At 39.7% G+C, this 23,214-nt stretch overlaps 3 protein-coding genes across 3 annotated transcripts; 1 reads left to right on the plus strand and 2 right to left on the minus strand.

The window, feature by feature from the left end:
* Positions 1-437: 437 nt before the first annotated feature.
* On the minus strand, positions 438-9,010 carry LOC132131721 (protein N-lysine methyltransferase METTL21A). The gene is made up of 6 exons (XM_059543813.1): positions 8,954-9,010; positions 2,282-2,549; positions 1,961-2,113; positions 1,707-1,818; positions 1,176-1,628; positions 438-529 (listed from the first exon to the last, which is right to left on the minus strand). The coding sequence occupies exons 3-5, from the start codon at positions 2,105-2,107 to the stop codon at positions 1,231-1,233; spliced, it is 657 nt and encodes a 218-aa protein (XP_059399796.1). The 5' UTR covers positions 2,108-2,113; positions 2,282-2,549; positions 8,954-9,010; the 3' UTR covers positions 438-529; positions 1,176-1,230.
* LOC132131720 (uncharacterized) lies at positions 7,307-9,728 on the plus strand. The gene is made up of 4 exons (XM_059543812.1): positions 7,307-7,478; positions 7,559-7,873; positions 8,976-9,272; positions 9,402-9,728. The coding sequence occupies exons 1-4, from the start codon at positions 7,436-7,438 to the stop codon at positions 9,566-9,568; spliced, it is 822 nt and encodes a 273-aa protein (XP_059399795.1). The 5' UTR covers positions 7,307-7,435; the 3' UTR covers positions 9,569-9,728.
* Positions 9,729-11,717: 1,989 nt separating this feature from the next.
* Positions 11,718-13,631, minus strand: LOC132131600 (SLAM family member 9-like). Its single transcript, XM_059543663.1, has 4 exons — positions 13,519-13,631; positions 12,487-12,801; positions 12,028-12,336; positions 11,718-11,954 (listed from the first exon to the last, which is right to left on the minus strand). The coding sequence occupies exons 1-4, from the start codon at positions 13,559-13,561 to the stop codon at positions 11,779-11,781; spliced, it is 843 nt and encodes a 280-aa protein (XP_059399646.1). The 5' UTR covers positions 13,562-13,631; the 3' UTR covers positions 11,718-11,778.
* Positions 13,632-23,214: the final 9,583 nt, after the last annotated feature.

A 23,214-nucleotide genomic window follows, 5' to 3' on the forward strand; every position in this document is an offset into this window, starting at 1 on the left:
ATTCCGCAGCAAACAGAACATATGGATCGATCTTACCGATTTCTGCTCATTCGAAATCAGATGTAGTAGCTCTGTAAGATTACATTTGTAATACATTATCGAGAGAGCGTTTGAGTGTGAATAATGGTTATAGTACTTGTTTAAATCATTCTAACAAATTCTAATTCTTTGAGAACTCTAACTTCCCTCTCATCATGACCTTTACATTCTTTCTGATTTACGTGATCCTTTTCTGTCAAGCTAGCTAAATATGTTTAATGTGAATTCTTGCTAAATATGCAGTTATATTATGGGCTGTTGGCATGAATTGTACTCGTGATTGAGCAGTGGAGCGAATGAAAACCACAACGCTCCGACATTTAACAAAATACGCTCTTCCCTCCAGTCAAAATCACATCGCACTGTAGCGGTCATGACAGATTTATTTCAGAACCAGCCGCTTTTAAAATAACCTGACTGCGGGCATGGGCCAGATATTATTGCTGGCAGGCCAGTGGCCGACCACTGCTCTACACCAACAACTTCACCTCTACTGACCCCTCTGTTAAGCTCCTGAAGTTTGCAGACGACACTACAGTCATCGGTCTCATCTAGGACGTTGATGAGTCTGCATACCGAAGCGAAGTTGAGAAGCTGGCTGTCTGGTGCAGTTATAACAACCTTGAGCTCAACATGCTCAAAACATTGGAGATGATAGTGGACTTAAGGAGAAACCACTCGCACTCCTCCCACTCACCATCATGAAGAGCAATGTGACTGCTTTAGAGTCATTCAGATTCCTGGGCACCACAATCCCTAAGGACCGGAAGTGGGCCACTCACATCGGTCCATAAGAGATTATACTTCCTTCACCAGTCTGGTTTGGCTCAGTTACAAAATCAGACATCAGATGACTAGTAGAGGACAGTTCAGGATTATTGGTGCTCCCCTGCCCACCTTTCAATAACTCTATACATCCAGAGTGAGGAAAAGGGCTAATACTATACTACTAATAAAATATACTATACTAATAAGACTTATAATAATCTATTTGTAACCCAAGTACAAGCTTTAAAAAAGTCAAGAAAGTGAAGATGAATAGAAAGTGATGTTGAAGGCAAAACAGTTCTGTATTGCAGCGCCACCTGCTGCACAAGCAGTGACGCCAAACATAACATATAAACATCATTAAATACCCCGCTTCAGTATTTAAAATGCTTTGAATTACAAACAGGAAGCTCCATCCAGCTTTTACAGTTCAGTGTTTGCCGTGTTCTTCACCGCTCTGTAGATGTGAATGTCCCTTTGAGAGTCATAATGGACCTCTTGCACAGAGAACCTCCGCCGTAGCTCCACGAGGAAGCGCTCGTCACGCTCGTAACGAATCCGACAGGACAACAACACCACCGTGTTCTCCGAGCTCAGGTGTTCAAGAGTCTGCAGGAGGGCGGGAAACGTCTCCTCCAGGTAAACAATGTCGGCTCCCAGGATCAAATCGAAGCTGCCTGTGGGATACAGATGTAGATTCTCACCCCAGGTAAGTTCAGATACCTGTACCGCCCCCTGCTGGTTGGGAGGAATGTTTTCACGCATATTGGCAGCCAGAAATTCCAATGCAGGCTCTCGGTCTGTAATTGTCACATTGGCTCCTGCAAGAATTAAGTATTACTGACTAAAACAATTCAGAAAAAAAAAAATCATTTTTCAGGCAAAGTATTCATTCTTACCAAGCAGAGCAGCTACAATGCCCACCAAACCAGTACCGGCTCCAAGCTCAATAACTCTCTTTCCTTTCAGATCCACCGTTCCCATCTCCAGGAACATAGAGAGCACTACTGCCTAGAAATAAATCAAGGCTGGATTATTCATTTATGATGACTGAAAAAAGTACACTGCGGTCCTGCGGGATTCAAACCTACAGCCTTTTATCCCCTAGTGCAGTTTTGAACCAACTAAGTGCAGATGATGAACCTGAACTTACTGCGTCCCAGACCACAGCAGCGACACCCAATCGGTTCCAGTCCTGGCTGAGTCTGATCCTGTGATTGGCCAGTTGAAATTCAGCTGAAGTCTGGTGAAGTTTCGACAGCCCAGGCACTAGATTCTCATCATAGGGCACCAAAGCCATCTTGAGCTGTTAAAATGCATGAAAATTCCAAAACACATGAGAGGAATGAAATATTATTGCGTTAAGTCTTTTTCAGTACTTTAATCATAAAAGATAAGTTAATTATAGAATAAAAGTCATATCTGATACCTTTTTTATGTCATGTTGCATGAAGCAGACTTATATATTACATACCTATTTTGAAGTCCAACGAGTTAACAGTTCCTTATTCTGTAACGTTTAAAAGTAATTTTATTGCAAAACAAAGAAAAATGTGAAACCGTCAAGAAAAATCTGATAGAGAGAGAATTCTGCGTGGTGCACTCAGCCAGCGATCAGTCGTTCGTCTGTTTTTACTGCTGTCGGTCCTGACTCACCTGCGCCATCTGATGTTTAGGCGAGTAACTGCTAGTGGTGATCATGAAGAAATACACCAAGATGACCAAACTCTTATTTTGGTTCTCTGAATGGAGAAAAGAAGAAGAAGAAAAAAAACTACAACAGGAGATAAGAAAAGAAAAGGATGTAGTCACTATTAAATACAAGACTGCAGTATTTAGCACACCCCTTTTTTATTTTTCTCTGAAGAGTATACTCTAGAACCTATATGAGGAATATATGCGCATATATGAAACCTATGTGCAGTTTATATGTACATATATGATAATATATATGTGCCACATATAGGCAAAATTGAGGTGCATATATGTGCATATACAGGCCATATAGGTCTCCTGTATTGCTTCTTTATATCCACATATAAGCCCTATACATACAAGATATGTCTCCTATATAGCTCATGCAGGATCTGGTAATTTTGTAGCTCATATCTCACTTTGGCAACTGTCATACATGATGCCTAGCTCATATTTTCTGTTATCAATACAATAACTAAGAACTAACAAAAAAAATTATGCAAGAACTTATGTATGTGCGAACACGTGAAATTGGTATCACATGTAATTGGCATGTTATGGATATGGCAATTAAGTGAGAGAAGATGGAAAGCTATGATGTCTACAAGTTTTCCTGAAACATTTACAAGGTCAATTATTTCTTGTATGAAGTGGAAAAGAATTGGAAATGTATAACAAAATGGTTTGTTGTTTTTTTATTTTGTCTTGTACTATTTGATTGTTCTTAGAGAGCATATTGCAGGTTAGAAGACCCAACGAGTCAATGTATAGAAAAATAATGTAGGAACTAGATTTTCTTAAAAAAAAATTATAAATATGCTACAGTGGCTTCTGGAGTCGTTTTTGTGATAAAATTTTACTTCCGCATCTGAAAATGGGCGTGACGGGCGTGACGTAGCAAGAGGGAGAGCGGTTGATTCAAACAACAGGGGAAAAAATGGACCGCAATGACGTTTCAGACGCTGAGGAAATTGTTCATACTTACTTGTATGACGGACCACAGCCATACAATTATGAACCTGCTAGGCTGCCAAGAGAGCAATGCGAGGCAATGTTTAAAGCTGAGGAAAGTCAGTGTTGCAGGGAGGTGGATGCATACTGGGCCTTAGTGGAAAATGTCACACCCAGACTTGATGTGCAGTGCCTGACTCTGCACCCAGGCTTCGAGGCTTGCCGTCTGAACCCATATGTGCTACAGATAGCCAGGCCAGCAGACATGAGTATGTTTATGGTAGAGATAATTTATTACTTTTGAGCTAAAAAGACATGTTCTAAGCGATCTCACGTGTTTTTAGGCCAAAACATTTTTTTTCACATACCGCAAACATCGATATCTCCTCACCATCCGCTAGCTGCCTGTCCCCTGAACACAAATGCAGCTAAAACATATATCACACTATTTGATGCCATTGGTATAAGACTGGTATAAGCCTGCACTTAACCAACTAACTCTAGCACTTTTCCTTTTCTTGTCTTTTAATTTTACAAAAAAAAAAAAAGAAAAACACCTACCTATGCGTTCTATACTAGACTAACTGAGACTTGTCATGGCATTTGTATACTGTTGTTGTTCTCTTGTTGACCTGACTGCTTCTATTGTTCTCATTTGTAAGTAGCTTTGGATAAAAGCGTCTGCTAAATTATTAAATGTAAATGACTATCAATATTGATATTTCTTCCATGTCTCAAGGCAATACCGCTACACTGCATACCGACAGGTTGTCCGCTGGGCCTATGGCATTCTGGGCAGGCACATCAGGAAGCCCTTACCTGCATGTGTCGTGTCAGCCATTAGAAGACAGTTTCCAGAGGAAGGAGGACTCTATAAAGGTTTTGAATGGCCCAATTTTGTTGACAATCAATAGAAAATAAACAAACAAATCACAAATTGTCATATAAAACTTTTTATGATCATATATACAATTTAACAATTTCGGGTATCACACTAAGATTTCGTTGCGATGCAGCATTGGCTGGTTCTGCCAAAAACGCTGATACCCACATGCTGCACAGACCTAAGAGATGTATGTGAAAGGCAGAAAATGACTATAACATACAAACAACAAAGTATAATGATTAAAACAAACTATACAAGTTATGTTACAACATCATTTTCTACCAGAATACACAAATAGTTTCTTACTTGCTTTATTTTTACAAAAGTTCCCTCCTGCTTCTCAACATTGCCTTGGGTTTCCCCACAACAGGCTGGGCAAATGGTAAAGAGAGACATCAACTGGCTTTGGCACACAATGAACTTATCAGCAGCACTGAAAAAAGAGAAAAACATTATTTTTGACTTGACACAATTTGATCATATAAAAACTTAAATAAAAGAAAAATAAGTCTTACTTGAGGTCAGGGTGAGATTCCTGCTGTGGTTCCTCATCAGATGAATCACTTGTCATTTCCCCCTCTGGTATCCATGACATATCACCAGTTTTGTCCATGAAAACAGAGGATGACTCATCATCGGTATGCACAGGACTGGGCAGTGGAGTTGACGTTGATTTCTCAAACCTTTCTGTCTGAGTCCCCACACTGACCATCTTGGGCTGTGCCTGGACAGCTAGAATAAAAATAGGTCCAGTTATACAATTGTGTAACAGCATGTATATGATACATCATAAATATATTTTTTTACTTTGAGCAATGATGGAGCTATAACGTAACTTGACTCTTCTTAGAAGCAAATAAAAGAAAACAGCTTCTTGGAAAAAATGAAATGTAATATTGTAACCTTAGTAGGCTAGTTATTAAAGTTGCTGATCTGTGGACACTGGATAGTTCATTCATTGCACATTATATTTAATGTAAAATGTTAATCCACCTGATGAACGATGTGAAGGTCTGAGGTCACACTGTGAGCCAAAGTGATGCACAGATGATTGAGGGGCCAGTGGAGAGAAAGGCTCTTGCTCTGGGTCAGCAACAAACACTGCAGCACTGGCTGAAGATGTATCTCCCACTTCATTAATTGCAATTTCTGATAAATCCTTATAAACAAACATGACAAATTACGAATTAGCTGTGCTAGCAACTAGCATTAGTTATTATGCCTAACAAGCTAGCTGCGGTACTTTACAACAACTTATACACGCCACGTTGCTTCTCATTATTTAAATCATTATGTTGACTGATTTGTTAGTTAGTAAATGTAAAAAAAAAAAAAAAAAAAAAAAGACTTACGTTGCACAGTTCACGTTTTCGTCGAGCTGCATCTCTGACGGATCCGTGACCACCGTGTTTCCCGCCGGCGGGAGAACCCGAAGCTACGTGCACTGAAGGAACCGCACCAGCTCTGAGTCTCACTCGGTTCTTACCTCGGTATCCCATGTTGAACTCCATCATATCGCCGGGACGATAATCCTCCGATCTGAAGTGAACGCTACACACGACCGCGTTTTCCGAAGCCGAAGCGGAAGAGAAATCCCGTCTCTTCACCTGCACAAACCGCACCCAGGCACGAAAGATAGCACCGTCCTTTTTCTTGTTAGGAAACCGGTGGACTCGATGTCCTGACAGGCTGGAGTTTTTGCAAGCTTCACAAACACAATAATTTACCATGACGATGATAAATTGAAATACAAAACCTACTGAAAACACACTGACTCACGACCGCTTTTACTGAATACCAACCTACTCTGCACTGAGCAGCGGCAGCGCACAGCAGCACACGTCTCCCTCTTGTGACGTAAAATGACGCGATGTTGGAAAAAAAGCGTTTTTTACGAGCAGTCAAAGAAACGCTCACTTTATCTACTAAATTGGTGTCCTAATGTCATTTAAAAAAAATTTAAATCCTGCATTATCTTTTTATATTGTATTTTCATACACGGTTAAATATTAATTTAGATTTTTTTTAACCTGCAATATGCTCTTTAAGTAAATAAATAATGTAAAATTGTACATTTTGGGCTTTTATTTATGTTGCCTAGCATCTATGGATTTTAATAATTGTACTAATATATAGGTAAACATATAGATGAACATATAAGTGCATATATACATGCATATATGCACACATATATAGGTATATGTATGCACGTATATATGTACACATACAATATGTGCATATAAAAACCTATATCAAAACCTATATTAAAACATATATGTTTATATAGATTATTTCCATGTGGGGTTGTCACACGATACAAAGACCATATTATTACAGCAACTGTCAAAATTAGTACAATGTAGACCAAATTACTAGCCTTACTGAACACAAAAATCCAAACTTTAGAGTCATTTCTTCTGAAAGTTATGGTTAGACGGACATAAAATGGCAGATTAGAACCCAAAGTAAAAAAAAAAAAAGAAGTATAAAATAAGAAGCATGGGGGAAAAATATTTTACTGACGCGGATGTGCGAAAGCGATCAAAGTCGGGTCCATGATGCAGAAGGTTAAAAAACAATCCTGAATGTAGCAACACAGAAAATCAGCAGAAATAAGTGTGTCAAAATCACTTGCTTAATTGCATGAGCTCAGTGTGTCTATGGGTGAAGGACTGCCTTTCAGCTAATGTGAACCTCACATTTGACTTTTCATGTGAAACAAATTAGAGGATATATCAACCAAAGAGGTCTATAATGGCAGATGAAGAATGTAAACACCATGTGACTGATCACTCATGACCCAAGCATTTCAATGTAGCCTAATTTGCAGATGCACAAATTGATAAAGAAATAGTTGTTAACAGGAGTAAACTTACCCTGGTTTCTACATAATTTAGTTGTGATGACATTCTCATAGACTGTAACGTGTGACTTGAGTTTGAGGAACAGACATTCAGCCGAAGACAGAAAAGACAGTTACTGCAGTTTTAAGATATTGAAAGCATCAGTAGAATTTCTTTTTTAGCATATTAATGATACATTTCTGTTGTGGCTTTTCAGATCTGTGGAGTGTTCTTATCTGGTACTGTTGAAAAAATGTTTTACACATTCATTTTCTTCTGTTTGTGGCATCTGGTCGGTAAGTTAAACATGTTTTTACGGCATCAAGACAGGTTTAGTTCATTGTTGTTTCATCTTGTCTTGGTGTATTTTATACAGATGGAGAGAAGATTGTGTCAGTGACGGAGGGAGATTCTGTAACTCTACACAGTGCAGTTACTGAGCAAATAAGATATTATTTCCGTAATACAGAATGGATGTGGGTAGGACCTGAAAATACTCGCATAGCTAGATTCCTTCAGCGTATTGAGATGAAAAATATTAGATATTTTTATGTTGAGAGATTCGGAGACAGACTGCAGATTGACAATCAGACTGGATCCCTGACCATCAGGAACATCAGAACCACAGACTCTGGACTTTATCAACTGACCAGTGAATTCTCAGGCGATTTATTCAATGTTACTGTCTATGGTGAGTGAGTGAATCGTATGTACCCTATAAAGTCATGTTTTAATAAATTAATTAAAATCTCTTATATATTTCAATATGTTCAAATGATGTTTTTGTTTTATTTCTATACTATGTGTATTTGTGATGTGTGTCTTTGTTCTTATTTTTGAATAACAAAGATAAAAAAAAATGCCAAAGATTTTTCTTCACCCACTTTGGCCTAAATATCTGTTATTGTTTTTTATTTTATATTTTGTTACCTTTTAAGGCTTTGGCTTGGCTGTACTGCTCAGACAATTTTCAAAATAGTATAACCAAAATGATAAAGAATTGTGATAAAATCGTGTATCGTGATTTTCCTGAAAAAAAGACATGCATTAACTGCGATTCTCATGTGCTACTTAAATCTACAACATTTAAAAAAAAACATAAAATATTAGATCAAGTAAGCACAGAATCAACTTTGCACTGTTGCGCGCGATTGCGTCAAAGATCAGACCAAAATACGCATGCAACAAAGCAAATGGAAAGAAACGCCACGGTTTTTTGCCGTCTAGTTTAGTTGAAAATAATATCAAAAGCACCTTTTACCTAAGTCTCGCAGTTTTCTTTGGCCAAGGCCCGCCCATAAGGCCGTTTGACCGACATGTCCAACAACCAATCACAGTTTGTTTCCTTCATCATCACATTTTGGGAAGTGGAAATGTCGCCACAATAACAGATCACTGTATAAAACTCTCGAAATTTTTCAAGATTCAATGCCGTGAACTTTAAACATTTCACATACTGTTGAAAATCCAGAGTTTAGTTGGTCCTGATAAGCGTTTGTTGTTTGTAGTTTTCTTCTTTCGTGAGGGGGTTTGGCGCCACAGTATTTTGTTTCCAGGTGGAATGTTAAAGAACGCGATATGCACGTCTCGCGGAAATCCTGTAGAATTCAACCAATCTGATGATGACTTCGACATTCCTGAAGTGTTTCCAGTTTTGTGTGGCATATGCATCAGACGTTTAGCCAATGGTCCGTGGACGTGACGTCTGAGACTACTTTTACCCTAAAGTTACTGTTGATAGGGCTTTAAATGAACTTAATCTATATTTCACCTTATTCTCTCATGTTTTCCAGCTCGTCTTCCTATTCCTGTCATCACCAGACACTCTGCATGTTCTTCATCATCGTCTTCATCCTCACAGCAGAATTGTTCACTGCTGTGTTCAGTGGTGATTGTGAGTCATGTGACTCTCTCCTGGTACAAAGGAAACAGTTTATTGTCCATCATCAGTGTGTCTGATCTCAACATCAGTCTCTCTCTACCTCTGGAGATTAAGTCTCTGGATGATTCCTACAGCTGTGTGTTGAACAATCCCATCAGCAACCAAACTGTACCTCTCAACAGCACTGAACTCTGTCAACCATGTACAGGTATAGCAATTGTGATATTAATGAACATTTATGGAAAACTCACCACAAATACATTTCTTTCTGTTCAAATGTTGTGTTTGTCATTATGTAGATGCAGGTTTTCAATAAAACCTCTTTTTCTGTCCTCAGACTCTGTTCACTGTTGTGGTTTCACTGAAGCTGTGATTCGATTGGTCATCTCTGCTATGGTGGGCGTGGCTACTGTTGCTGTAGTGGTTTACGACATCAGATCCAGAAAAGAGGAAAAGAAACCGAGAACATCACAATCAGTAATTGAAGAACAAATCAGTCTTTGACTTCTTTTGAGTCAGTTCTTGTCAGAAGTCATGGAAACAAAACATGAAAAAGAGCAGTAGCCCTGCAAGATGTGTATTTGTGTTGTTTCTTCTTTTTTTTTTTAAATATATTGCTTTGCATATTTCACTGCTTCAAAGATTTGAAATCAAAGCATGAGTTTAAAGATTCTTCTTTGTTTTATCTGCTTGTCATTCAGTCAGGACTGAATGGAATCAGTTTGAACCGAGCATCAGAAACTGAAGGTTGTTTGTAGATTGCTGAAGGTTTCAATTTAATTTTAATGCACAAATGCTAATGCAACTACATAAAGAATCTCTATTAGTTGTACTTTTTTTGGTAAACAACACTGTCACAAATGCTGTCAGCTGAACTTAACTTGTACAATACCCAAAGTATTCATTTAACAATTAATGACAAAATAATACAAAATTTAAACTGATACTTAACTGAACTGTAAATATTGAGTTGTGTCTTCTGGAGAGATGGTCATATTTGATTAATTACCAGCATGCAAAAATAGTACTCTCTAGTCAGCTGGTTTACTGAAATGACATATCATTTTGATCAGATGTTCAGAGACAGACTACAGATGGACAGTTAGACAGGATCTAGTGAAAGCGTCCTTCCACTGTTTTGGAGTCAGGATGATTAGATATGTTTGTTTCTCTTATGAATCCAAATTTGTCACAGAGGCAATTTTGCCTCCAAATGACAAACAAGTGGTAGATAAGACCCACTCATTGAAACCATTCACGTATGTAAATAATCTTTAGACCAAGTCTGTAAAAATGCAAGTTTTTGTTTTTTTTTTTTGTAAAAAAACTCAGCTTGCTATAGTAAAACAGACTTTTTGCAAACCTCTAAACACAGTTCCCTACATTACACACATCATTCAAAACTAACAACTCTTTTGTTTCATTTGGGAACCACTCCCAATAATTTACTGATGACAAGTGATCGTGTGTGAAAAAAAAATTATACATTTGTTCAATTAGAAATCAGAACTCAGTGTTTTGAGAAAGAATTTATCATTTATTTTTACCCCCTTGCATTTCCGTTTACAGTGTGTGTGTGTGTGTGTACATTATATATATGTGTGTGTGTGTGTATATATATATATATATAATGTGGCGAGCTAACCAAGTGCTCATTAGCATTGTCATGGAGAAGGAGAGGATCCAATTGTCAGGAGACGGAGTCTGGGAATAGGAATTACCTGAGAGCCATTGAGAAAGCCAGACCACAAGGTTCCTGCAGGTTTCCACACCTTCACCTCTGCAATCGTCACGGATGACAATCTGCCTCTCCTGTACCTTGACACTCAATAAATGCCTCTCTGGGGTTATTTCACCACACGTCAAGTCTGAGCCTCCTTTCTCCCACCCAACACACACACACACACACACACACTGAATATACATACAAGCCCAGTCAGAAAGTCAGCTTTATTTCAAAAGCACTTTATACAGTAGATTGTTTCACAGTAGATTTCAACTGTGCATGTATGTGTGAGTGCGATGACAAACCTTTGCTCCGCTGGACTCTGCACAAGCAAAAGACACACAAGAGTACTGTTTTAAATTTTTCACATCTGTGTGTAGTTTGGTGTGTATGTGGCTAATTATTTTAAGGAAAGGAAGGAAGAGTTTGCTTTTGCAAGATGTGTGATTTTTTTTGCATGTTGTGTGTGTTTTGTGGTTTTGTGTGTAGAAATTTGAGAAATGGAGCAATGGTTTCAACTGATTGTACCTGTTACTTAAAATGAAACCAGTAGATGGCACTGTGTTAAGTCATATGTTACAGATGCTGTGCAAGGAATAGAGATAGCACACGTACATCTGCAAGATGTCTGTTAAAAAGAATCATTTTCTTATATTTTCATTACTGATTCTTTACGCTATAGTTAATTTATTAGTATTTGAGCATATAAAATGATTCCAGGAAACCCTTCAACAATCTGCTGGCTTTTCCAGATGTTTAAGGTTATTGGATAAGGATCATTTTGATTCAGACCAATTAGTGAATCGTTTGACTGATTCATCGAAAAGAACCGACTCAGAAGAACAACTCAAAGAGCAATTCTCTCACCACCTAAACTTCACCATGACTTGCATGTAAGTTTTACTCCACACAAGGACAACACTGAATTTATTTATACCATGTTTATTTTACAGCAGAAAATATCTACATTCAAATGAAAAAGGTTGTATTAATTTCCTGTCCAGTAATTGTTCAATTCTCTGTTTCCAGGTTTTTTATGACCATTATTCATAGCTCTTCTAGATCTGATGTCATAAAGCACTATGGCAACAGTAGCCACGCCCATCAAAGCAGAGATGACCAATCGAATCACAGCTTCAGTGAAATCACAACAGTGAAAAGAGTCTGAGGACAAAAAAAGGTTTTATTAAAAATGCACCAAAGTTATGACAAACTTACTAACAACATCTTGAGGTACCTGCAGATGTGTGACAGAGCTGAGTGATGTCCAGATGTTGAGTCTGGTTGCTGATGGGATTGTTGAGCACACAGCTGTAGCTGTTTTTATCCTGATATTCCACCTCCAGAGGTAGAGAGAGACTGATGCTGAGATCAGACACACTGATGCTGGACAATAAACTGTTTCCTTTGTACCAGGAGAGAGTCACATGACCCACATTCACCACTGAACACACCAATGAACAATTCTGCTGTGAGGATGATGACGAGGATGAAGATGAAGAACAGTTTGAAGAGTCTCTGGTAATGACAGGAATGGGAAGACGAGCTGGAAAATATAAAAAATAAGACAAAATAATAAAATATATAGCATAAAAAGATTATTATTATTATTATTATTGATTTTTAGCATTTTAAGAAATTTGGTTTGAGTTTATCTCAAGCTTTCAAGAAAGAATGCATAAATCTTCATACTCACCATAGACAGTAACATTGAAATAAAACGGTAAGTATTTTATCATCTGTAGTTGATAAAGTCCAGAGTCTGTGGTTCTGATGTTCCTGATGGTCAGAGATCCAGTTTGACTGTCGATCTGTAGTCTGCCTCTGAATCTCTCAGTATTGAAATAATTAACATCAGGCGCCTCCTTATTAAACTGAATGACTACAAGTGCTTTTTCAGGTCCAAACCTCCACTGTATGTAACGTATATTTTTCCTGGGGATGTCAGTAGCATCAGTTTGTAGAGTGACAGAATCTCCCTCCATCACTGACATCTTCATTCCATCTGTATCTGAACCAAGCAAAGATTAAAAAAGATTAAAAGAACAATAGTCTATGACAAGCGATGAGAGAAAGGGATACAATACAGCACTGGACCACGCTGGCATGCATTGCTTTCACACACACACACACACACACACACACACACACACACGCACGCACGCACGCACACACGCACATGCACACACACACACACACACACACACACACACACACACACACACACACACAAATAACTGTATCTCCATAGGCCAATTTTTAAATTTCATAAAACACTGTTTTGTATGTTTGTTAAGTCTTTCGTTTTATGAGGACACAGGAAGTGTGCTCATAATACCAGTACACACACACACACACACACACACACACACGCACGCACGCACGCACGCACACACGCACATGCACACACACACACACACACACACACACACACACACACACACACACACACACACACACACACACACAAATAACTGTATCTCCATAAGCCAATTTTTAAATTTCATAAAACACTGTTTTGTATGTTTGTTAAGTCTTTCGTTTTATGAGGACACAGGAAGTGTGCTCATAATACCAGTACACACACACACACACACACACACACACAGTTTTCCATAGAAGAGAATTGAACAGTTTTGGAACAAAATGAGGGTGAATAAATGATGACAGAATTTTAGTTAAACTGACTTTACTCAACCTGAAACCATAAAAAACATGTTTAACTCACCAACCAGACGCCAAAAACAGAAGAAAATAAGTACACATAACATTTCTTCCAACAGTATGAGAGAATGGAGGAAGTCTAATGAAGGAACTCTTCTGTCTGCCAGTATAAAGAACTACTCCAGTTGTCCTTTATGTGGTTAACGTCTGTTCCTCAATAGTCAGGAGCCATTGTATTTCAGCTGTCACGAGTTCGAATCCTGGCTCGCACCTTTCCCGATCCTGTCACAAAACACATGCAAAACATCACACAAATGTTCGAAAAGCAAAAAACCTCATTCAATACTATTTGACATTTAGTAACTATACACACAAGCTTAAAATAATTAGTCACATACACGCCAAACTACACACAGATGTGAAAAAAATGTTAAACACTACTAGAGTGCAGTGGAGAAAAGGTTTGTCATTGCACTCACACATACATGCACATTTTAAATCTACTGGGAAACAATCTACAGTATAAAATGCTTTAGAAATACAGTTGACTTTCTGACTGGGCTTGTATGCATATTCAGTGTGTGTGTGTGTGTATATATACAGTATATAATATATACTGTACACACACACACATACACACAAACAATATGCTAGAATTACTTACAAATATAGTGCATCATTTTTGCATCCCTCTTATTTAGTAAATTTCACATGGAATTTTAAGCAGTGTTACCTAAAAATCTTTGGTTGGCAATGCTTAAATATTTTTGTCACACACCTGGACTTATTTTGTGTGTTTTTTCCCCTGTGACCCAGTTTCTGTCTTCCGTGTCTGGTTTGATTAGTTTCCAGGTGTGTCTCTTCATTTCCCCATGTGTTCCATGTCCCTGTTAATTTAGTCATGCCATCCACCTGTGTTTCCCCAATTATCCCTTCTACTTAAGCCTTGTCCTTGCAGTTCTGTTTTGTCGGGTCTACTCGTCTAAATGTCAACTTGTCACCTGTTACTTGCATTTTGCCACCTGTTATTTACGACTTACCTTGTTTATGTTTTATTTAATAAATCCTTGTTTTGTTTATCCCTCGGCTCCGTGTTCCTTCCAGCAGCATAAGCCGTGATAGAAGACCCGACCTGAAAAAGTTAAAAACTGCGTGTTTTCCCTCCGTTTTGTTTTCCGTTTTTTTTCACAGTCTTTTTTCTTTCCGTAGTGTTTCATGGATCCCCTCTATCGCCCCGAATACCTCCTCCTCCTGCTGGAGCAGGAGGGACTGTCTCTCGAGGACCATACCAGACGGTTTCTCTGGCTAGCTAATGCCACCAGCTACCCGGACCACGCGCTCTGCACCTTTTATCACGCCAGCCTGAACCCTAGGTGCAGAGCGTTATCGCCCGAAGATGGTCCTCGGGAGGATTTCGCCGCCTTTATAGAGTGGAATCTGGTGAGAAATGGGTCACCTCTCACGGTCGGCCCAATGGAGGATCTCGCCAGGTCCACTCTGGACCCAGAGCCCAGCCTACAATCTCCCCACGGTACGAGGCATAAGCCCGAGCCCACCGATGACGGAGAGCCAGAGAGCATCCCGTCAGACCAGGTGCGAGAGCCGGCGACACTGCCCACCACGAGGGAGCAAAATATGGAGTGCCAAATGGGTCAAAATGAGGGAGGTTCCAATTCACCTATGCCAGATCCTCTGTTAAGCCCAGGAAGGGCTCCTGATCTTCCGTTAAGCCCAGGACGGGCTCCTGATCCTCCTGTAAGCCCAGGATGGGCTCCTGATCCTCTGTTAAGCCCAGGAAGGGCTCCTGATCCTCCTGTAAGCCCAGGACGGGCTCCTGATCCTCTGTTAAGCCCAGGAAGGGCTCCTGATCCTCTGTTAAGCCCAGGAAGGGCTCCTGAACCCCCGTTAAGCCCAGGACGGGCTCCTGAACCCCCGTTAAGCCCAGGACGGGCTCCTGAACCCCCGTTAAGCCGAGGACGGGCTCCTGATCCCCCGTTAAGCCGAGGACGGGCTCCTGATCCTCCGTTAAGCCCAGGACGGGCTCCTGATCCTCCGTTAAGCCCAGGACGGGCTCCTGATCCTCCGTTAAGCCCAGGACGGGCTCCTGATCCTCCGTTAAGCCCAGGACGGGCTCCTGATCCTCCGTTAAGCCCAGGACGGGCTCCAGCCCCAGAGCTTACTCCAATGCCTGCTCCTCCAAAGTTCCCACCCACTCCTGCCTCCTCCTCCGCTGTCGTCTGGCTGCCCCTCTGCTCGCCCTCAGCCTACCATCATTGTGGTGCGAGCTCAGCGGGACCGCCATCCTCCAGCGACGCCTTGGTCGGCGTCTCCCTCACCTCCGCCTCCAGCCTCTGAGGCCTGGACTCCGCCTCGGCCCGTTGACCCATCGGCTCCTAGCTCCTTCCTCTCCGCCGTGGCCCGGCAGTCCGCAGGCTCTGCCTGGCTCCCTCGTCCCTCCGGCTCCGCCTTGGTCTGGCGTCGTCCATCCTATGCTTCGGGACTCCACTCCTCCGGCTTCGCCTCATCCCTCCGTTCCTCCGGCTCCGTCAGGCTCCTTCATCCCCTCGGCTACACCTCAGTCCTCGGTCACTCTGGCCTCACCGCGGCCTTCCGGATCCACATCGCCGCGTCAGTCACCAGAGCCATCTGTTCCGCCTAGGACCTCCGGCTCCTCCCCGTCACCCTGGCTCTCCGTCTCCGCCTCGGGCTCCTCCTCCACTTGCTCCGTTGCCGTGGGTCGAGTCCCTGGAGTCAGTGACCATTCCTCCTCCATGGCTCCTTCCACCGTCGGCCCCACCTTGGGCCGTTATGGCTGTGGCCTGGGTCCTGCTGGGTACCTCCTGCTTCACATCCTTCCTGTCTCCTCCCTGGCTCCTTCCTCTGTAGTCCCTGTCTGCTGGCCCCCTCCTGGGAGGCTGTCCTCCACCGGAACCTCCTCCCAAGTTCCCACCCACGCCTCCCTTTGTTGTTTCTACGGTGCGAGGACGCACCTACCGGGAGGGGGGAGTACTGTCACACACCTGGACTTATTTTGTGTGTTTTTTTCCCCTGTGACCCAGTTTCTGTCTTCCGTGTCTGGTTTGATTAGTTTCCAGGTGTGTCTCTTCATTTCCCCATGTGTTCCATGTCCCTGTTAATTTAGTCATGCCATCCACCTGTGTTTCCCCAATTATCCCTTCTACTTAAGCCTTGTCCTTGCAGTTCTGTTTTGTCGGGTCTACTCGTCTAAATGTCAACTTGTCTACTTGTCACCTGTTACTTGCCACTTGCCTCTTGCCACCTGTTATTTACGGCTTACCTTGTTTGTTTTATTTAATAAATCCTTGTTTTGTTTATCCCTCGGCTCCGTGTTCCTTCCAGCAGCATAAGCCGTGACAATTTTGAGTATCCCAATGAGCAGTTTTGCTAAAATTTATAGTAGATTTTATTAATAAATTAAAGTTATTATTAGTAAAAGTCTTGTTTACCCCATTATAAAATGTAAGCTAATTTAGATTCATTATTTTAAGTTTTTGTATTTTAAAATACTTAGGTACTGCTGCTCAATACTTAAAATTAGTTACACAATACAGTGAGTTGAAGACATAACAGACAACTGGTGAATATTAAATGACTTCATGTATTTTCTTTTTTTTTTTTTTTTTTTTTGCAAATACAACTTAATCTCTTAAAGCATTTTTGAAAATGCCCAAAAATATAGATCACTAAACAATACTAAACATTCTGTAACAAATAACAGTAAGCATCAACATGCTTTTCTGTATGTTTTTGTGTGTGAGGTATAGAGAATGTTGTTTACACAATGTTTGTGGTGTTGTGTGTGAGTGAAGTGGAGTGCTGAGTATGTAATGGGGGGTGTTGTATACTTGTTGGCTTGCATGTGTGAGTTTTGCAATATTCTGTGGCATTAAAAATGCATTAACAAGACACTTAACAAGTATTTAAAAAAATAGAATATATAAGGTTTTCAATATGTTACAAATGTACAATAAATATACAAATAAGGCAGTATTATGGACATCAGCCATTTGTCGGCAGCCATATCACCCTGGAGCCCAAGACCGGTTTCCCACTGAAGCTAAGCAGGGCTGAGCCTGGTCAGTACCTGGATGGGAGACCTCCTGAGAAAACTAGGTTGCTGCTGGAAGAGGTGCTAGTGAGTCCAGCAGGGGGTGCTCACCCTGTGGTCTGTGTGGGTCCTAGCGCCCCAGTGTAGTGATGGGGACACTATACTGTCAACAAGCACCGTCCTTCGGATGAGACGTTAAACTGAGGTCCTGACTCTCTGTGGTCAGTAAAAATCCCAGGATGTCTTTCGAAAAGAGTAGAGGTGTGACCTCGGCATCCTGGCTAAATTCGCCCATTGGCCTCTGACCATCATGGCCTCCTAACAATCCCCATATCTGCTGATTGGCTTCATCACTCTGTCTCCTCTCCACCAGTAAGCTGGTGTGTGGTGGGCGTTCTGGCGCAATATGGCTGCTGTCGCATCATCCAGGTGGATGCTGCACATTGGTGGTGGATGAGGAGATACCCCCTCACAATGTAAAGCGCTTTGAGTGCCTAGAAAAGCGCTATATAAATGTAATGAATTATTATTATTTATTATTATTATATTTATCCAACCTCTCTTCATCTATTTCTGGCATCTTAAAGGGATACTCTACCCCAAAACGAAAATTTTGAATTAATCACTTACCCCATGTCGTTCCAAACCTGTAAAAGCTTTGTTCGTCTTCAGAACACAATTTAAGATATTTTTAAGATATTTCCCCTGACAAATAGGGCTTAAAATCCTGTAGTGTGAACTTGGCTTTAGGGATTCCTTGGAAAGACCTAATAAACGTCACCAGATGGGGTCAAAAGATCTAATGAACACACGCTTGCAAAAGGAGACAATGGCTTTATTTGCAACAACATACTTATTGAATCGGCACAGGCATGTCAGTGCAGTCGTTGTTGGGCGGTGTGGAGGTAAAGGATGACTGCAGATGGATGGATTTACAGGTCATATGTCACTTAATGTTTTACATACATGTGTACAACTTACAAGGAGGATCATCTTGCACAAGTAAAGGCGTTCCATCTCAAAGTTCATGACTGTTACACATTGTGGGTGGTTTTGCTGTGAATGCTGTAAGAGGAAATGATGGTGAAATATCAAAATATATAGTCCAGTTAGAGTGAAATGAGAAGTCCTGAAAGTAGTGTTAACACGTTTCATTGGTTAACACTAATACAACTGAGCACCAGAAACCTCAGCGATGCCCCTGCCTTCCTGTCTGTCTTCCTATCAAGGGCGTAACTTTGGGTCTACCATTGGGGGGGTTAAACTCGCGGCATATTTATTTATTTATTAATTTATTGTATTATTTTCTTGTGTAAAAGGTAACATGCTAATTTGCATGATTTAATTATGCAATCCCTCCCAAAACGGGTGACTGTATTGGAGCAAACAGCAGTTACAATTCAGTGACATTGGTTCTACACAGTCCCTGGCACCCTCTGGCTTTACCTCATAGGACACTGGCAAACGAACATCTAGCCAGCCAACTCCAGTCAACAAAACAAATCATCAGCTAACTCAGTGTTTCTCAAACTTTTCTGCCATTCCCCACTTCAGAGGTAGGAAAGGGTTCCGAGCCCCACCTGTCCCCAATCACCCCAACAAAATGTTAATAAACTAGGCTTTAAGTTTAACTGTTAAAATGTATTTTATTAACATCACATTCTAAAAACTTAACATCAAATAACAGCATTAAAAAAATTCAAATAAAGAAAATGAAAGTGCAATTATATTATCACTTTGCATGAAATAACACTCAAAATTAGATTAAAAAATAATAATAATTGTGTTTGCATTTAGCTTCTGATAACATCAATACAAGTGTGGACTAACATTAACCTAGTTGTGCTTTGATTCATTTTGACACTTTGCAAAATCCATGCAAAAAGAACAACAAAAAAACAAACAAACAAACAAAAATAAAAATAATCTCAAATTGAACCAGAGGTGGTAAATTCCTAATAATGTACGTATTTTTTTAGGTATTTTAATAAGATAGATACCTAAAATACGTTGCGCATACAGCTCAAGTAATGCGATCGTTATAAAGGTGTTTGAACAACAAAACACATCCACTTGCACATATTTGACAATCGGAATATCAGATATATCCTGCTATAGCTAACACATTTGTGAAATTTTGAATAAAAAAGGAAATAAAAGCAGATCATCAGTCATTCAGCACTATTGTGGCTACGGTGTGACAAGCAATGAATGGCGCGTCTCCATGGGAACCATAAAGCGATACTACGATCAATAACGGTAGCCTTGAAATACTTTTAAACTTACGTGTGAAGAGGTTAAGTAACGTCAAGGCTTACATTTAAATGTGTCTTTGTTTTGAGTGTATGGTCAATAAATAACTGAATTTAAAAGATGGGCACAAAACCTGTTTGTCATGTTTCTATTCCCCACACTTTGAGAAACGCTGAGCTAACTTAACAGCTAACTTAAGGGTACCTCCGTTTGGTCAGGATTTTTCGTTTGTCTTTTTTTTTCTTTTTTCTTTTTTTTTGGCTGGTGTCGACAAACAATAAAAAATCGTTGTCTGGCTGCCTTTCAGTGTCCTTTTCATCTTTCCGTCAGCTTTCTCCAACCATTCATCCCATCGACTGCGCAAAATAGTGAACAAACTTGGTACAGAAAGCGGGTTGGGTAATACCAGAGACTTTGGTAATACCAAATCGGTGCGGTGGGCGGGGGACCATTACAGATTATTTAAAATATGATACTATCTTTCTTGCTGGCAAATGAAATTAATAAAGAAAATGAACAAAAGTATTCATTCTGAATATTTCATATCTATTTTAATCTGAATGATGTGATGATATTGGGGGGGGGGGTTATATTAGCTGGATCTGATTTTTGGGGGGGTCATGACCCCCGTAACCCCCGTGCAAATTACGCGCATGCTTCCTATACTTAGAATTTACTGCAGTGGTGCTCAGTTCTATTTCTGCACATCTACACCTCGTTTATTATATTATCAAGAATCTCATCATTTTCAGAGAAAACGGCCAAAACATTGGTCATCCAAGTGCGGAAGAAAATGGCTTACACATATGTTATAATCATTTGGCTGTTACTGGGTAAGTTTTTATGCCTTTTAATTCTTGCTGTTTTGTTTTATTTTAGGTATATATTATTATTATTTATAGCATATTGTATTATTTTTTTAAATAAAAATGAAATGAAAATAAAAACAAAATAATCTGGCCTTTTGGAGGAGTCCAATATGGAATAGTTGACCAATTAAATGAAAATTGTTAATGTCTTATAAAACCCAAGAACTTATGAAATTAAAAAAATTGTTATAATTTTTTATTGAGGATAATCATAATTAATAATAATGACTGTTAATTATTATTAGTCGTCATTATTGCTACAAATATAATAACAGACACTAAATTTGCATTCAAAATAATCAATACTGGGTTTAAATATAGAGTTATTGAGTGAAAAAGCTGAAAAACTAACAAACAAACAAACAAAAAATGGTTCTGCATAGCTGTGTCAAGAAATAATTAAGAGCAGCATTTCTGAGCACGAAACTGACTAAAGTACCTTGTTACGTCCCTGTGGTTGTGCGTGGCCGTGTTTTTTTCTCTCTCTCTCTCTCTCTCTGACTTTTCTTAGGGTCACTCCCCTCTGGCCTGGTGATTGGCTTTGAGACCTGTCAGTTTCTATCACTGGCGTGACATCACCTCTCCTACAGCCAATCAAGTTTCCCACCTGCAGCCAATCAAGTTCCTGCCAGCAGTTAAAAGGACGCTGAAAAGAACGCGAGGAGCAACTTGTTTTGATGCCACTCTGTTTTTGTTGTTGCTTTGTACGCTTGCTTTCAGTAACCCTTTTGTTTTCGTTGCCATCTTGTTTTGAACATCGTTTTGACATTTGTTTTACTTTATGTTTGATTTCGGACTTTTTGATGGTATTGAGTAAAAGACCCAGAGTAAAGTGGACAGGTAAAATGTCACGTGACTTACATAAAACAACACCTAGGTGACTTGATGTATATACACCCCAGGTAAGAAAGTGAATGCCAACTTCTGTATGTTTTGTTTGTTAGCTAGGGTAAGTAAGTTAGGGCGTTTCTGACGCTGAAGATTTGACGTCTTTTCTTTATTTTATTAGTCAGGTAAGAGGTTTACTTACAAGTTAGAATGAGTTTTTGTTTTGTTCTTTTCATTTCTTTGGCTTCACTAATTGTCCCTTTTTCTCTTGGGTTATTTATTTTTCTGAGATCTTTGAGTTGTAAATACTAATTATTTTGCCTTATATTCACCATTGTTACTATTAGACATTTTTGTATACTTGTTTTCATTTAATGTATAATAAATCATTTTTTTCTTTCACCATTAGTTCGTTACGTGTTGTCTCTTGTCACCCCAATCACACCGAAAAACTATCATGACCTCAATGTTACCTCTTTTGACCTTAGGCCATAAGAGTTCGTAACATACCTTGATAACTGGGAATCGTTTCTTGAATGTTCTCCAGGTGTGTGTGGTCCTCAGACAGGTGGAACGGTGACGGTATCAGTGATGGAGGGAGATTCAGTCACTCTACACACTGAACCTACTGAAATACTGATAAATGATCACATACTGTGGTTTCTTAATCTCAACAGTTCAGACATATGTATAGCTGAAATGTATATGCATGCCATCACTTTTCCTGATGGTAATGAGATATTCAGAGATAGACTCCATTTGGACTATAAAACCGGATCTCTGACCATTAAAAACATCTCAACTGCACATGGTGGATTTTATGAACTAACCATCGTCAGTGCCAGCAAAGCTTCAAACAAGATTTTTATTGTTAATGTTTATGGTGAGCACTTCAGTTTTATTCACTCTCACAATATCAACAGTTTTCAAATTTATCATATGACGAAATTAAAATACGCAACATTTACATTTTCTTTTAAGCCATATGATGACAAAAACCCTTCCTTATTTTGTCTTAGATAGAAAAATAATAAAAGGAGACATAGCCTAATACAAATTTCTTTTGGTCGGAAATTATTAAACTAACCACAATCTGTTTTACTGTCGACAACTAGCCTAAATGTACGGAGCCCCACACATGACATGCAAGAAAAATAGTAGGCTAAATCGTGCACAGGATTTACTAATTCGTTCCCTCGATGTACTAAAACGTGCACACGATTACTATTGCATTCCCTTGATTTACTATTTCACTCGATTTCGATTTCATTCGCACGATTTACTAATTAGTTCCCTCGATTTGCTAAATCGATTTGAGGGAACGCAATAGTAATCGTGTGTGCGTTTTAGTACATTGAGGGAACGAATTAGTAAATCGTGCGCACAATTTTTTTTTTTTCTTGCATGTCATGTGCGGGGCTCCGTATAAATGTGAATATGCATATCAATTGTATTTTTTTTAGCTTCATCTTTATTTAAAAAATAAAAAAGGGGAAGTCGTGACCTAGTGGTTCGAGAGTTTGACTCCTAACCGTAAGGTTGTGTGTTTTTGAGTCTCGGGCCAGCAATACCACAACTGAAGTGCGCTTGAGCAAGGCACCAAACCCCAACTGTTCCCCACGTGCCGCAGCATAAATGGCTGACCACTGCTCTGTGGTGTGTGTTCTGTATGTTATGTCACTTTATTTTTATTTTTTTATAGTTTATTTTAGCAGCGTTTTTCTTTCCTTTTGGGTTTTTG

The sequence above is a fragment of the Carassius carassius genome, chromosome 48 (assembly GCF_963082965.1).
Source record: "Carassius carassius chromosome 48, fCarCar2.1, whole genome shotgun sequence".
In the NCBI taxonomy this organism is placed as follows: domain Eukaryota; kingdom Metazoa; phylum Chordata; class Actinopteri; order Cypriniformes; family Cyprinidae; genus Carassius; species Carassius carassius.